At 47.6% G+C, this 16635-nt stretch overlaps 2 protein-coding genes across 2 annotated transcripts in view; one reads left to right on the top strand and one right to left on the bottom strand.

Moving 5' to 3' along the window:
- ROS1 (ROS proto-oncogene 1, receptor tyrosine kinase) overlaps window positions 1–6532 on the bottom strand; it is a 144532-nt gene extending 138000 nt beyond the window's left edge. Inside the window, 2 exon segments of the mRNA XM_038762676.1 lie at window positions 878–922; window positions 6459–6532. Of these exon segments, the coding sequence (XP_038618604.1) occupies window positions 878–922; window positions 6459–6509 (96 nt within the window). The 5' untranslated portion in view covers window positions 6510–6532.
- Window positions 6533–6874: 342 nt separating this feature from the next.
- Window positions 6875–16635, top strand: part of DCBLD1 (discoidin, CUB and LCCL domain containing 1) — a 61268-nt gene continuing 51507 nt past the window's right edge. The window contains 4 exon segments of the mRNA XM_038762663.1: window positions 6875–6962; window positions 13379–13551; window positions 13640–13751; window positions 13902–14053. Coding sequence (XP_038618591.1) covers window positions 6875–6962; window positions 13379–13551; window positions 13640–13751; window positions 13902–14053 — 525 coding nt within the window.

Here is a 16635-nt window from a genome sequence, read left to right as displayed (position 1 = left end):
CCTGGATGCCCAGCATCCTGGCTCTCCAGCTGCCCGGCTGCCTGGCTCCCTGGGTCAGATGCTGCTGGGCCGCTTCTCATACGCCGCTGGCAGAGGCACAGACTCTCCGAAGTCGGAAGTGGCAGCAACAGCAGCTGCAGTTTTGCAGCTTCGTGGAAACTGCACAAGCCTGGAAGGTGGGAGGCCTAGGTCTATTCTAATCCAGGCCCTATCACTTGTATGCTCTATGACCTTGGGCAAGTCACCTACCCTCTCTGGGCCTCTCTTTCCTTAACTGCAAAATGGGGATAATAATACCTGCACCCCTATCCCTAGATCCCAAGGATGCTGTGAGAATAAAATGAGATTTAAATTCATTCAATCATTCGTTCGGTAATATTTATTGAGACTGTGCTGAGTGTGCAAAGCACTGTACCAAGTGCTTGGGAGAGTATGTTTGGTTTTGTTCTCTGTCTCCCCCTTTTAGACTGTGAGCCCACTGTTGGGTAGGGACTGTCTCTATATGTTGCCAACTTGTACTTCCCAAGCGCTTAGTACAGTGCTCTGCACACAGTAAGCGCTCAATAAATATGATTGATGATGATGATGATGATGAGTACAATACAACAATAACCAGACACATTCCCTGCCCACAGTGGTCATGAAAAGCACTCTGCAAATTCAACTTCTGATCGTCATCCTTTACGGAATTTCCCTTCAGGGTCTAAAAGAGAAGTCATCAGGGAGGGGATGTGGGGAACCAAGAGGGTGAGGCTATTGTCTGGAAAACGATGAAATCTGGGAAGGGTGGAAAATGGCAAGTTAAGTATAAAATAAACGTGACCCCTGGACCCCAGCTATCACTACACCACAATGTCTGGAGGCTGCAGTGACTCACCCACTCGTACAGGTTGCAAGGATTGTTCTCACCAAACTCCCGGCCCTGCAACAGAGAACACATGGAAAGTCTGTCTGGCTGGCTGGCTGGCCAACTCATTTGCAAACCTTTCTGCTGCCGCTTTAAATACCAAGCTTTCCCAGACTACCCAATGTCCAGTCCACTTTTTCCTGCCTCTCAATTAAAAGTAAGGGGAAAAGGAGGAAGGGGAAGGGGGATGCATGTGCAGTCATTAAAGCCTAGCTGGGGCAGATTCTCGGTGACACTTGGGAGTGTAATATAACTGGGTGGGAAGGGGGGTAAGGGGGGCACTTACTTCTCTGGGTCTCGTTTTCCTCATCTGTAAAATAAGGATTCAACACCTGCTCTCCCTCCTCCTCAGACTGGGTGTACTGTGTGGGGCATGGACTGTGTCTGACCTGATTATCTTGTTTCTACCGCAGCGCTTAGACTATGACTACTACTACTATGTATTTAACACATAGTAAGTGCTTAACAAACACCACAATTATTACTGTTATTATTATTGATAGTGATAATAGTATTCTTGTTATTGATATTATTGTATTGTAATTATATATTATATTATTGATATTATTAATAATACTGGCTCTAGATGCCAGAGCTGGAGATTCTGAAAAGCTGTTTGGTGGGCAATGGAAGGTGTGGGCAATGGAAGGCTAGGAGACTCACTGAAACTCTCTTCCTTCCTCAGATCAATCAATCAATCAATCAATTGATTATGTGCAGAACATGGGACTAAGCTCTTGGGAGAGTACCACAGATTTAGTAGACATGTTTCCTGCCCACAGGAAGCTTACAGTGAATCAGGGCAAGTGCAGTCTCTCCACCCTCCAAGCACATTTAAGGGCACATCTCCTCCAAGAGGACTTCCGTGATTAAGCCCTCTTTTTCCCCAGCCCCCTCTCCCTTCTGCGTCATCTATGCGCTTGGATCTGTGTCCTTTGGACGTTTGATATTCACTCAACCTCCTACCCCAACCCCACAACGCTTATGTACATATCTTTAAATTATTCATTATAAATTATTTATTTATATTAATGGCTGTCTCCCCCTCCAGACTATAAGCTCATTATAAGCAGGGAACGTGTCTGCTCATTTTCTTGTATTATACTCTCCCGAGCTCTTAGGACAGTGTTCTGCACATAGTAAGAGCTCAATAAATACCATTTACTGATTGATTGATAAGTGCCCCAGGCCCAGTGCTTTAGGGACCCTCAAGAGGTGCATTCTGAGAGAACTGACCTTGAGTGTTGGATTCAAGTGACCCCCAGAATCTGGGTCTTCAGTCCTGGGGAAATTATTCCAACAATTGCGTTTATTGAGTGCTTATTTTTTTGTCCAGAGCACTGTACTACACTATAGATGAACACAATCCCTGCCCCAAAGGATCTTACTGTCTCACTGGAAGACAGGCATTTGAATAAATTATAGGTAGTGTGATGAATAATAATGAAATAAATTACAGGGTGAGAATGGGGGACAGTTCCCAAGTACTTAGGGATGGGACCAAGTGTGTGGGCAAGGCAATAGAGAATCATTTAAAGTGCAGAAATGTTGCCCTAGTATGGTCCTGCAAACCTTAAATAATAATAATAATAATGATGATGGTATTTGATAAGTGCTTACTATGTACACTAAACTGTTCTAAGCGCTGAGGGATACAAGGTGATGGATTGCCCCACGTGGGGCTCACAGTTTTAATCCCTATTTTACAGATGAGGTAACTGAGGCACAGAGAAGTTAAGTGGCTTGCCCAAGGTCACACAGCTGACAAGTGGCCACCCCACCAGACTGAGTTCTAAAGAGGCAGACCTATGCTGGCTGATTTATTAATAATAATGATAATGATCAGCAAATTGTATTTTTTATTATTATTTGGTATTTGGTATTTTCTATGTGCCAAGCGCTGTACTAAGTGCTGGGGTCTAAACAAGATAATAATAATAATAGTAGTAACAATAATGGTATTTGTTAAGCGCTTACCAAGTGCCAAGCATTGTTCTAAGTGCTGGGGTCGTTGCTAAGTAATCAGGTTGGACACAATCCCTGTCCCACATGGGGCTCACAGTCTTAATCCCCATTTTGCAGATGAGGTAACTGAGGCTCAGAGAAGTGAAGTGACTTGCCCAAGGTCACACAGCAGACAAGTGGTGGAGACAGGATTAGAACCCATAACCTTCTGACTCTCAGGCCTGTGCTCAATCCAGTTACACCATGCTGCTTCCAGGCCCTGTTCCACATGGGGCTCTGCTTTGTCCCCAGATTCCCGTACCCCCTGCAGGGGCAGACCTGCCTAGGGGGGCCTGGGTGATTCATTCATTTAATCATATTTATTGAGCACTTACTGTGTGCAGAGCACTGTACTAAATGCTTGGGAAGTACAAGCTGGCAACAGATAGAGACAGTCCCTACCCAACAACGGGCTCACAGTCTAGAAGGAGGAGACAGATGACAAAACAAAACATGTGGACAGGCGTCAAGTCATCGGAATAAATAGAATTAAAGCTAGATGCACATCATTAACAAAATAGAGTAGTAAATATGTACAAGTAAAATAAATAGAGTAATAAATCTGTACAAACATATATAAAGGTGCTGTGGGGAGGGGAAGGAGGTAGGGCGGGGGGGATGGGGAGGAGGAGAGGAGAAAGGGGGCTCAGTCTGGTTGACTGTTTTCTGAACTTGTACTCTGCTGGGCCTCCCACCGCTCAATTATGACTCCCCACAGGCCTTGTGGGGCCACGGATCAATCAATCAATTGTATTTATTGAGCACTTACAGTGTGCAGGGCACTGTACTAAGTAATTGAGAGAGCAAAATATAAGAGAGTTGATAATCAATCAATCAATCAATCAATCGTATTTATTGAGCGCTTAATGCAGAGCACTGTACTAAGCGCTTGGGAAGTACGAGTCGGCAACACATAGAGACAGTCCCTACCCAATAGCGGGCTCACAGTCTAGAAGGGGGAGACAGAGAACAAAACCAAACATACTAACAAAATAAAATAAATAGAATAGATGTGTACAAGTAAGATAAATAAATAAATAGAGTAATAAATATGTACAAAAAATATGCATATATACAGGTGTATACATATAAACAGGTACATATATAGATTATATATATAATATATATATACATTATATATGCCTATATACATTATACATTATATATCATATATTATAATATGTTATATTATAATATATTATATATTATAATGTATACATTATATACATGTATATATATACATTATATATATGCATATATAATCATGTTCCCGCCCACAGTGAGCTCAGTCTAGAGGGGAGACAGACATTAACATAAACAAATAAATTGTATGGCTATATCCCTGAGTGCTGTGGGGCTGAGGGAGGGGTGAATAAAAGGAGCAAATCCAAGTGCGAGGGTGATGCAGAAGGGAATGGGAGAAGAGGAAATGAGAATTTAGGGATTATAAACTGGCGGTGGGCAGGGAGTCTATCTGCTATATTGTTACATTGTACAAGCACTTAGTACAGTGCCCTGCACTCAGTAAGCGCTCAATAAATATGACCGATGGATTGTTTGGAAGGCCTCTTAGAGGAGATGTGCCTTGGATAAGGCTTTGAAGGTGGGGAAATGGGGGGCTGGGGGGAAGGGCCATGGATGGGGCCTTGGGCTGCAAGGATCTGCTCCATCAGGTTCTCGAGCAGAAGGATGCAGAGACCCAGGCCCCCATCTTTGGCAAGCTGTGAGGCGATGGGTGCAGGGCTCTCTGCGTTTGGGCATGCTTGGAAAGCCCCTACTCCAGATGCTCCTCAGGGTGGCTTAGTGGAAAGAGCACAGACTTGGGAGTCAGAGGACGTGGGTTCTAATCCCAGCTCTGCCACTTGTCTGCTGTGAGGCTTTGGGCAAGCTGCTTAACCTCTCTGTGCCTCAGATCCCTCATCTGAAAACCGGGATTAAGACTGTGAGCCCCATGTGGGGCAACCTGATTACCTTGTAACAACCCAGTGCTTGGTACATTGTAAGCCCTTAACAAATATCATAATTATTATTATTATTTCTCTGTAAGCACCACAGCAGCATAGCCATGGGGCCAGTTCCTCTGCAGTTCTGCCTTTTCCTTAGGCAGAGTGGCAAGCCATTCATTCATTCATTCATTCAATCATATTTATTGAGTGCTTACTGTGTGCAGAGCACTGTACTAAGTGCTTGGGAAGTACAAGTTGGCAACATCTAGAGACAATCCCTACCAAACAGTGGGCTCACAGTCTAGAAGGGGGAGACAGACAACAAAACCAAACATATTAACAAAATAGAATAAATATGTACAAGTAAAATAAATAGAGTAATAAATATGTATAAGCATATATACATATATACAGGTGTTGTGGGGAGGGGAAGGAGGTAAGGCGGGGGGATGAGGAGGAGGAGGAGGGGGAGAAGAAGGAGGGGGCTCAGCCTGGGAAGGCCTCCTGGAGGAGGTGAGCTCTCAGTAGGGCTTTGAAGGGAGGAAGAGAGTTAGCTTGGCGGAAGCCAGGGTCCTTGTGGGGGCTCCGTTCTGCCTGCTTCCATGGATCAATGGAAATGATTCATGGAATCATCAACGATGGGTTGACTCAGCAGCTAATGAACATTTTTGGGAGCAGAGTGCTCTCCCAGAGGCCCAGCGACTTAAGGGTCGGGGTCCCTGACTCTGACTGTGCAACTTACAGTGTAACGAGGGAGATGGGGGCACACAGATGGGCAAATAGTCCATTGTTGAGATCACTTCTACCTTGGGCAAGGACAGGGCCGATGGGCAGCCTGCCTCAGGGGCGATGTGGTTCGGACACAACGGGGAGATGCTCAGCGTCCGGAGGAAAAACACCGAATTTATCTAAGTTGTGGGAAGGGGGGACTCCTAGGAGGTGATGGTGTCTCAGGTTTCAGACACCAGAAAATGTCAGTCAGCCAAGGAAAGGCTGCTCCCTGCCCCAAGCTTTCCTGGGAAAGGCCAAGACCCTGGATGGGGCAGACTCCATGGCACTGCCTAGGCTTCCGGCTGCCCCATGAAGGGGCAGGTCTGCCTGCTGGCCAGCACACGGGGGTGAGGGATTTTTGCTGAGGAAGAATTCCAGTCAGTTGGTTGTATTTGTTGAGAGCTTAGTGTGTGAAGACCACTGTACTAAGCGCTTGGGAGAGTACAATATAACAATAAACAGATACATTTCCTGCTGACAATGATCTTCTAGTCTAGAGGGGGAGACAGACGTCCATGTAAATAAGTAAATAAATTACAGATACCCACCCCAACCAGCCATACCTTGAACTCTGAGGGCCTCTGGACAGGCCTGGGAGGGGATTCATTCATTCGATCTTATTTATTGAGCGCTTACTGTGTGCAGAGCACTGTATTAAGTGCTTGGGAAGTACAAGTTGGCAACATATAGAGACGGTCCCTACCCGACAATGGGCTCACATTCTAGACAAGATTGTCACCTCAATCCATGGTACTTATTGAGCACTTACTGTGTGCAGAGCACTGTCCTAAGCACTTGGGAGAATCCAGCACAATGGAATGAGTACTTACCAGAGCTCTGGTACAGGAATCTCGGCAGAGGCCCAGGACAATGTCAGGCATGGCGCAGATCCACACATAGCCTGCCAGGCTCCGGCTGACCCGCCGGGGGTCCCGGAGGATGTCCTGCTCATCCTTACATCGACGCCCCGGCCCCCACCGGCCTCCCCGCCCTCCGTCCATGGGCAGCCAGGCCGGAACCCACCAGCGGCCCGTGCCCAAGAGTCCCCCCTGCCAGACCTGAGCATCCACTTTTGGAGTTCCCTGGGGGAAGTTGTCCTGGACGGTTAATGCAGTAGCAGTGTCATATCTCCCGGGCCGCCCGCCAGACCGAGCCAACCAGAGATTAAACGTTAACGTGAGGCTGGACGGGTGAGCTCCACGATGAGGAAGCAAGCAAGACCCAGGCCGGCTCCAGGGGCGTCGAGATGAAGGGCGGGTGCCGGGAGACGCCCACGATCTCCGTCCTGCCAGGGTGCCTAGACGTCTTGACAGGCTGGGGGTTGGGGGAGGGACGTAGGTGCTTGACTCTATTTACTCTTGCGACCAGGAGGGGAACAGAAGACAGAGTTCCCAGAGAGGATGAGGCATCGATCCCCGGCCCACGTCATTCCCCGGGCCTGGAATGCCCTCCCTCTACCCATCCACCAAGCTAGCTCTCTTCCTCCCTTCAAGGCCCTACTGAGAGCTCACCTCCTCCAGGAGGCCTTCCCAGACTGAGCCCCTTCCTTCCTCTCCCCCTCATCCCCCTCTCCATCCCCCCATTTACCTCCTTCCCTTCCCCACAGCACCTGTATATATGTATATATGTTTGTACATATTTATTACTCTATTTATTTATTTATTTATTTTACTTGTACATATCTATTCTATTTATTTTATTTTGTTAGTATGTTTGATTTTGTTCTCTGTCTCCCCCTTCTAGACTGTGAGTCCACTGTTGGGTAGGGACTGTCTCTATATGTTGCCGACTTGTCCTTCCCAAGCGCTTAGTACAGTGCTCTGCACACAGTAAGCGCTCAATAAATACGATTGATTGATTGATTGATCCAAGTGGTGGAAACTCCATCGCCTCCATTTACAGAGCGGCGAAGGATGGCAGCTAAGGATAAAATTGGGGCCCTTGTGGCCCAGAAACAGGGCCACTGGCTTAGAACGGAACCTCTCGAAAGCACTGCAGATCATAAATTCAGCAGTGCACGTCCCACTGCCCACCATACATGGGGGCAATCAGCCACAACTGCACTTGCTGATAAAATCTCACTTTCACTGGGGTCATCGCCAAACCCCAAAACGGCTACAGACACAACTACGCCGACAGAATGGAGTCTGGAAAGAAGATTTGGTCTCAGGCCAAATACCATCGCACAGACTGGTATTCGCTGCTATTTTAATGGTCCATGTTAAGTGGGGAAGGCCTCCTGGAGAAGCTGTGATTGCAGAATTGTTCAGTGATGGAGAGAAATGTGGGCCAGAAGATTTGAAGAAGGAGGGAGTTCCAGCCGGGTGAAATTCTGACCCCTTTCTAATTTCTACTTGTGCATTCTCTCCCAGCACTTAGTACGTGCTTTGCACACAATTAGTGCTTAATAAATAGTATTGCTACTATACTACTACTACTACAGCTACTAACAATAAATTGGTCACCCTTCATTAGATTCTAAACTCCCTGACTAGACTATCAGTTTCCTGAGGGCAGGGATTATGTCTTCCAGTTCTATTGTATTGTTCTCCAACAAGCGCTTAGTACAGTGGCCTGGCACAGTAAGTACTCAAATACTGTTCATTGATGGGTTGATTGATTCAGTCTTTTCAGCCACCTTCACAAATGGTTAGGATCTCACTGTGTCATTTTTGAAGACAAAGGACATATATATATACATATATATATATATACATATATATATATATATAATATAATTGTACCCAACAAATAACAGTAATAATAATTGTATATTTGTTTAAGTCCTTACCATGTACCAAGCATTATACTCAGTGCTGGAGTAGATTTAAGATAACCAGGTTAGACGGAGTCCCTTTCCCACATAATAATAACAATTATGGTATTTGTTAAGTGCCTTCTATGTGCCAAGCACTGTTCTAAGTGCTGGGGTAAATACAAGGCAATCAGATTGTCCCACGTGGGGCTCATACTCTCAATCCCCATTTTACAGATGAGGTGACTGAGGCACAGAGAAGTGAAGTGATTTGCCCAAGGTCATTCAGCAGACAAGTGGTGGAGGCGGGATTAGAACCCATGACCTCTGACTCCCAAGATCATGCTCTTGTCACTAGGCCATGCTGCTCTATGCTGCACATGGGGCTCACAGGCTAAGGGGGAGGGAGAGAAGTATTGAATCCCTATTATACAGGTGAGGAAACTGAGGCTCAGAAGAAGTCGTGACTTGCCCAAGGTCACATAATAATAATAATAATAATGGCATTTATTAAGTGCTTACTATGTGCAAAGCACTGTTCTAAGCGCTGGGGAGGTTACAAGGTGATCAGGTTGTCCCACGGGGGGCTCACAGTTTTAATTCCCATTTTACAGATGAGGGAACTGAGGCACAGAGAAGTTAAGTGACTTGGCAGGCATCCACAGAGCTAGGACTAGAAGCATCATGGCCTAGTGGATAGAGCCCCGTCCTGGGAGTCAGAAGGACATGGGTTCTAATCCTGGCTCTACCACTTGTGCCTCAGTTACCGCAGCTAAGCAGTGTGGCTCAATGGAAAGAGCCCGGGCTTGGGAGTCAGAGGTCATGGGTTCTAATCCCAGCTCCATCACTTCTCAGCTGTTGACTTTGGGCAAGTCACTTAGCTTCTATGTGCCTCAGTTCCCTCATCTGTAAAATGGAGATTAAGACTGTGAGCCCCATGTGGGACAACCCGATTACCTCGTAAACGCCCCCAGCGCTTAGAACAGCGCTTGGCATATAGTAAGCGCATAACAAATGTCATTACTATTATTATTATGGGGATTAAGGCCATTAGCCCCATGTGGGGCCGAGTCTGTGTCCAACATGATTAGCTTGTATCCTCCCCAGTGCTTAGTAGAGTGCCTGGCACATAGTAAACACTTAACAAATGCCACAATTATTATCATCATCAACTCAAGCCCTTTTCATTCATTCATTCAATCATATTTATTGAGCGCTTACTGCGTGCAGAGCACTGTACTAAGCGCTTGGGAAGCACAAGTTGGCAACGTATAGAGACGGTCCCTACCCGACAGTGGGCTCACAGTCTAGAAGGGGGAGACAGGGAACAAAACAAAATGTATTAACAAAATAAAATGAGTAGAATAAATATGTACAAATAAAATAGAGTAATAAATTTGTACAAACACACACACACACACACACACATATATATATATATATATATATATATATATATATATATATATATATATATATGGGTATGTGGGGAGGGGAAGGAGGTACAGCCGGGGGGATGGAGAGGGGGATGAGGGGGACAGGAAGGAGGGGACTCAGTCTGGGAAGGCCTCCTGGAGGAGGTGAGCTCTCAGTAGGGCTTGGAAGGGAGGAAGAGAGCTAGCTTGGCGGATGGGCGGAGGGAGGGCATTCCAGGCCAGGGGGATGACGTGGGCCGGAGGTCGATGGCGGGTCAGGCGAGAACGAGGCACGGTGAGGAGATTAGCGGCAGAGGAGCGCTTACTCTTGCCATGCTTAGAACAGTGCTTGGCACATAGTAAGTGCCACAATTATTATTTTTATTCGTGGATGAAATCCTTCCCAAACTTTTCAGCCTATGCCCGCAGGATGGAGGTGGGATGTACACCACGGCCTTGGCAGGGCTTATAAGATTAGAAAGGAGACCACTGCTTTTCATCTTCAAAGACGCCTATGGCTTTTGGCTTCTAAATAGAGATTATCAAAGGGTCTCAGAACTGAGACGCTCAAAACGAGAAACTGGGTAACAGGCCAAGAAGGCTGACTCTAGCTCTGGCCCAGAGCCAGCCCTCTCTAGTCCTGGGAAGCCTCCAAGTTCTCAGGTAGGAGTTCATTTCCCCTGAGAGAGGAGCGAGGTAGCCGGGATAAAAGCAGCTGGAAAATTCCCTCCCAGCTCCCAACCCAGACCCTACCTCCTCTCCCTTCCTCCCCAATTCCATGAGCACCTACTGCCATGTTGAATAGTCTTTCCATCTTGGCCGCTCCTCATTCACGGCTTCAAGGCTGTCCATCACCTCGCCCCCTCCTACCTCAACTCCCTTCTCTCCTTCTCCAGCCCAGCCCACACCCTCCGCTCCTCTGCCGCCACTAACCTCCTCACCGTACCTCGTTCTCACCTGTCCCGCCGTCGACCCCCGGCCCACATCCTTCCCCTGGCCTGGAATACCCTCCCTCCACACATCCGCCAAACCAGCTCTCTTCCTCCCTTCCAAGCCTTACTGAGAGCTCACCTCCTCCAGGAGGCCTTCCCAGACTGAGCCACTTTTTCCTCTCCTCCTCCCCATCCCCCCGCTCTGCCTTACCTCCTTCCCTTCCCCACAGCACTTGCATATGTTTGTACAGATTTATTAATTACTCTATTTATTTTACTTGTACACATTTACTGTTCTATTTATTTTGTTAATGCGCATATAGCTATAATTCTATTTGTTCTGATGATTTTGACACCTGTCTACACGATTTCTTATGTTGTCTGTCTCCCCCTTCTAGAACGTGAGCCCGTTATTGGGTAGGGACCGTCTCTATCTGTTGTCGCCTTGTACTTCCCAAGCGCTTAGTACAGTGCTCTGCACACAGTAAGCACTCAATAAATATGATTGAATGAATGAATGAATGAGAAGCAAGAACCTGGCTGGGCAGGAAACAGCCCCAGCCAGAGAGGAACAGCTGCAGGATTGGTCTTTCAGAGCAGACTCAATGAGGTGAATAATAATGATGGTAACTGTTAAGTGCTTACTATGTTCCAAGCACTGTTCTAAGCACTGGGGGAGATACAAGGTAGTCAGGTTGGGCACAGTCCCTGTCCCACATGTCACACTCTTAATCCTCATTCTACAGTTGAGATAACTGAGTCCCAGAGAAGTGAGGTGACTTGCCCAAGGTCACACAGCAGACATATGGCAGAGTCGGGATTAGAATCCAAGACCTTCTAACTGCCAGAGCTGTGCTCTATCCACTAAGCCGTGCAGTTTAGTGTAACCCCAGGCAAGTCTCTTCACTTCTCTGTGTCTCCCGTTTCCTCATCTGTAAAATGGGGATGAGATTTTGCAGCATAAGCCTCGTCTGAGGCAAGACTTATGTCCAAGATGCTTCTACTGTATCTACCCCAGTGCTTTGTATGGTGCTTGCTTGATAAATACCAAAATAACAATAATATTGCTATTATTATTCTTTTTTATTAAAATCTGGAGCACCACTGTTGTTAGTTGGAACCATGAGTAAGGTGATGCTGGGGCAGCCCCACTGCCCCTCCAGCCCAGGACTCTGTCTCCATCAGTGGTCCCAGGGCACTTGGAGAGGCCAAATTCATTCAATCATATTTATTGAGCACTTACTGTGCACAGAGCACTGTACTAAGTGCTTTGGAGAGTACAATACAATGATAAACAGACACATTCCCTACCCACAACAAGCTTACATTCTAGTAACCCTGTCCTCTCCCGGACTTTGCCATCATTGTAGACGGCATCACCATCCTTCCGGCCTCACAAGTTTGTAACCTTGGCGTTATCCTTGACTCCTCTCTCTAATTCAACCCACATACCCAATCCGTCACCAAATCCTGTCAGTTTCACCTTCACGACATTGCTAAAATCGGCCCTTTCTTCTCCATCCAAACTGCTACCACATTAGTACAATCACTCATCCTAACCTGCCTGCACCAGCCTCCTTTCTGACCTCCCAATCTCCTGCTTCTCCCCACTCCAATCCATGCTTCACTCCGCTGCCTGGATTATCTTTCTATAGAACCATTCAGGGCATGTCACCCCCGCTCCTCAAAAATCTCCAGTGGTTGCTTATCCACCTTGGTATCAGACAAAAACTCCACATCATTGGCTTCAAAGCTCTCCATCACCTCGCCCCCTCCCACCTCACCTCCCTTCTCTCCTTCTACATCCCAGCCCGCACTCTCTGCTCCTCTGGTGCTAACCTTCTCACTGTGTCTCCATCTCGTCTGTCTCACTGCCGACCCCCGACCCACATCCTACCGCTGGCCTGGAACGCCTTCCCTCCTCAAATCCACCAGACAATTACTCTCGCCCCTTTCAAAGCCTTACTGAAGGCCCATCTCCTCCAAAAGGTCTTTCCAGACTAAGCCCCACTTTTCCTCATCTCCCACTCCCTTCTGCATCACCCTGACTTGCTCCCTTTGCTCTTCCTCCTTCTCCCCACCCCACAGCACTTATGTATATACCTGTAATGTTATTTATTTATATTGTTGTCTGTTTACTTGTATTGATGTCTGTCTTCCCCCCGCTCCCCCAGACTGAGCTCACTGTGGGCAGGAATTGTCTCGCTTTATTGCTGTATTGTACTTTCCCAAGTGCTTAGTACGGTGTACTGCACACAGTAAGTGCTCAGTAAATACAACTGAATGAATGGAGACGAGCTTAGTATTCTGGCTGCCCTCCTAGATCCCCATGCTTAGACGAAGGGATGGACCATCCAACACCTCTAACTCTCCTCTCCCTGGGAATCCATCGGATCGTAATGATAGTAATAATAATATTTGTTAAGTGCTTACTATGTGCCAGATTAGACAAAGTCCCTGCATGAGGCTCACAGTCTAAACAGGAGGGAGAACATGAGGCTCGCTGTCTAAGTAGGAGGGAGAACCGGCACTGAAAATCTCCATTTTACAGATGAGGAAACTGAAGTCCGGAGAAGTTAAGTGATTTGCCCAAGGTGACACCTAGGACCTAGGTGTCCTGAATCCCAGGCCCACGTTCTTTTTGCTAGGCCCCGCTGCTTCTCAAACCCCTCCGGGCCTGCTGGTGCTTCAGGAGCACAACTTCCTCGGGGAACGGATTTTCTGCGCTCGGCCTCCTAGCCGGAGAACCGTTTCCTGTTGTTTCCTGAGGATCTGCCACCCTCCAGTGCCAATGACATTCGCCCTGTCCACACCCTTTACGGTTCTGTCAACTCTGATCCTGCCCCCACTTTGCCAACTGCGAAGATTTTTCACTTGCACCTCAATCGGGTTTTTCACCCCACGGACAGGTCCCTGAGCAAACTAATAAGGTCTCAGGGCTCTTGTTTCTGTGGGAATGCGGGAGAACAAGATTTCCAAGCATCTGTGCCCGGGAGAAGAAGGGAAAGGAGAGATCGGAACGTGGTTCAGCAGGGAATGAAGATCCCAGGGCTAAGCTGCCTCCGAATCATCATGGGGAAATCTCTGTGGACTTGAGGTCTTGGGAGAGGGGAGAAGGGGCTGGGAAGTGGAGGCTCCTAGGAATCACTCAGCCGCTCTCTCTCTCTTCAGCTCTCTTCAGCGCCAAGCAGCTACTTGCACCTCCTGAGGAGCAGGCAGGAGGTGGCCAGGAAGCACAGTTAGCCCAGAGCTGCTCCCGTGGCCACCGGCCAGCAGGATTTTACCCCTTGCTGACCGAGACTCCCTGCCAGAACTTGGAAAATGTCAGCATTCATTCATTCGATTGTATGTATTGAGCGCTTACAGTGTGCAGAACACTGCACTAAGCGCTTGGGAAGTCCAAATCGGCAACATATAGAGACGGTCCCTACCCAACAGCAGGCTCACAACCCCAGGAGGAGGGCACGTCCTTGACCCTGGGCTAGCTTGATGCAGGGTGAGGAGTTGGAAAGAGCCCGTAGCCCCCACCCTTCAGCTCCTTACGGGCAGGGAATGTATCTGTTTATTGTTATTTTGTACTCTCCGAAGCGCTCAGTACAGCGCTCTGCACACAGTAAGTGCTCAATAAATACAACTGAATGAACAGCACCTGTATATATGTATATATGTTTGTACATATTTGTTACTCTATTTATTTTACTTGTACATATCTATTCTATTTAGTTTATTTTGTTAATATGTTTGGTTTTGTTCTCTGTCTCCCCCTTCTAGACTGTGAGCCCACTGTTGGGTAGGGACCGTCTCTATATGTTGCCAACTTGTACTTCCCAAGCGCTTAGCACAGTGCTCTGCACACAGTAAGCACTCAATAAATACGATTGATTGATTGATTGAGTGAGTGAATTAAAGAATGCCAGCGCCCGGTCGACAGCGAATACCCGGGTTCACTCTGCCACCCAAACTCACACCTTGCATACAGTGGGTGCTCGGAGAACACACGGAGAGTGCTGATGAAAGGGGGAAAGTTCAAAATCTCTCCCAAACAGCAGCCCTTCCCTCTCTAGGTGTGGCCTGGAGGGAGAATTCCAGGGGAAACAGGTTTAACCAGCTCTTCCAGGCCTGGCCCAGCCCTTTTTTTTTTTTTAATGGCATTTATTAAGCGCTTACTATGTGCAAAGCACTGCTCTAAGCCTTCCCCAGAGCTTGCTCCCAGCCCTGTCCTCAGGCTACTGAGCCTGCCACCCTCCAATACCAGCAGAGACACTGGCCAGTCGATCACATTGAGTGCTTACTATGTGCACAGCACTGTACTAAGCTCTCGGGAGAGTATAATACAACAGAGTTAGCGCTGAGACTTGTGGACAAGAATGTGTCTGTTTGTTGTTATATCCTCCTCTCCCAAGCTCTTAGTCCAGTGCTTTGCACACAGTAATCGCTCAAGAAGTACGAGGGAAGGAGAAGCAGCCTGGCTCAGTGGAAAGAGCCCGGGCTCTGGAGTCAGAGGTCACGGGTTCAAATCCCGGCTCCGCTGATTGTCAGCTGTGTGACTCTGGGCAAGTCACTTCACTTCTCTGTGCCTCAGGGACCTCATCTGTAAAATGGGGATTAAGATTGTGAGCCCCGCCATGGTACTAGCTGATCACCTTGTAACCTCCCCAGAGCTTAGAACAGTGCTTTGCACATAGTAAGCACTTAATGAATGCCGTCATTATTATTATTATTGAATGAATGTGGAGGGGAAACCTTTGCTGGGTCTGGCAGGGGCTGGGGACGGTGTCCGGTGGGGGCTCGGGACAGGGGCTCCAGGTGCGAGGATAGCCGGATGGGCTTTCATGATCAGGCTGGGTCAGGGGGCTTCCAATCCTCTCTCCCCAACAGCACAGTGACCCCACAATGGCCCCAGAGGCTAGGAGCCATTCATGACCCAAATCTCCTTCCCCTGTTCCCCGGGGGTACAATGGTGGGGTGGAGGGGTACACCTAGTTTATTTAAGAACACATCCTGGAAGCATGGCGTGTATTACCACGGGCAGGCTCCCTCCCATGCGCGGCTCAGTGGAAAGGGCACAGACTTGGGAGTCAGAGGTCGTGGGTTCTAATCCCGGCTCTGCCACTTGTCTGCTGTGGCAGGCTCCCTCCCGTGACCTAGTGGAAAGAGCGTAGGGCCTGGAGTCTGGGCACTTGAGTTCTAATCTCTGCTCTGCCACTTGCCTGCTGTGGGACCTTTGAACGAGTCACTTTGCTTCTTTGTGCCTCAGTTTCCTCACCTGTAAAACGGAGATTCAATAGCTGTTCTCCCTCCCCCTTACACCAAGAACCCCGTGTAGGCCAGGGACTCTGTCCAAACTGTTTATCTTGTATCGTCCCCATCATCATCAATCGTATTTATTGAGCGCTTACTATGTGCAGAGCACTATACTAAGCGCTTGGGAAGGACAAATTGGCAACATATAGAGACAGTCCCTACCCAACAGTGGGCTCACAGTCTAAAAGGGGGAGACAGAGAACAAAACCAAACATACTAACAAAATAAAATAAATAGAATAGATATGTACAAGTAAAATAAATAAATAAATAAATAGAGTAATAAATATGTACAAACATATATACATATATACAGGTGCTGTGGGGAAGGGAAGGAGGTAAGATGGGGGGGTGGAGAGGGGGACGAGGGGGAGAGGATGAGCATGAGCATGTCCCCAGTGCTCAGTACATGGAGAGGGCTCATAGTAAATGCCACAGTTATTATTATTATAATGATTAGTATTTATTCAATCGTATTTATTGAGCACTTACTGTGTGCAGAGCACTGTACTAAGCGCTTGGGAAGTACAAATCGGCAACATATAGAGACGGTCCCTACCCCACAACGGGCTCAAAGTCTAGAAGGGGGAGACAGACAACAA

This window comes from Tachyglossus aculeatus, chromosome 2, assembly GCF_015852505.1.
Source record: "Tachyglossus aculeatus isolate mTacAcu1 chromosome 2, mTacAcu1.pri, whole genome shotgun sequence".
Lineage (NCBI taxonomy): Eukaryota > Metazoa > Chordata > Mammalia > Monotremata > Tachyglossidae > Tachyglossus > Tachyglossus aculeatus.
This window is presented reverse-complemented; position numbering and strand designations above follow the sequence as displayed.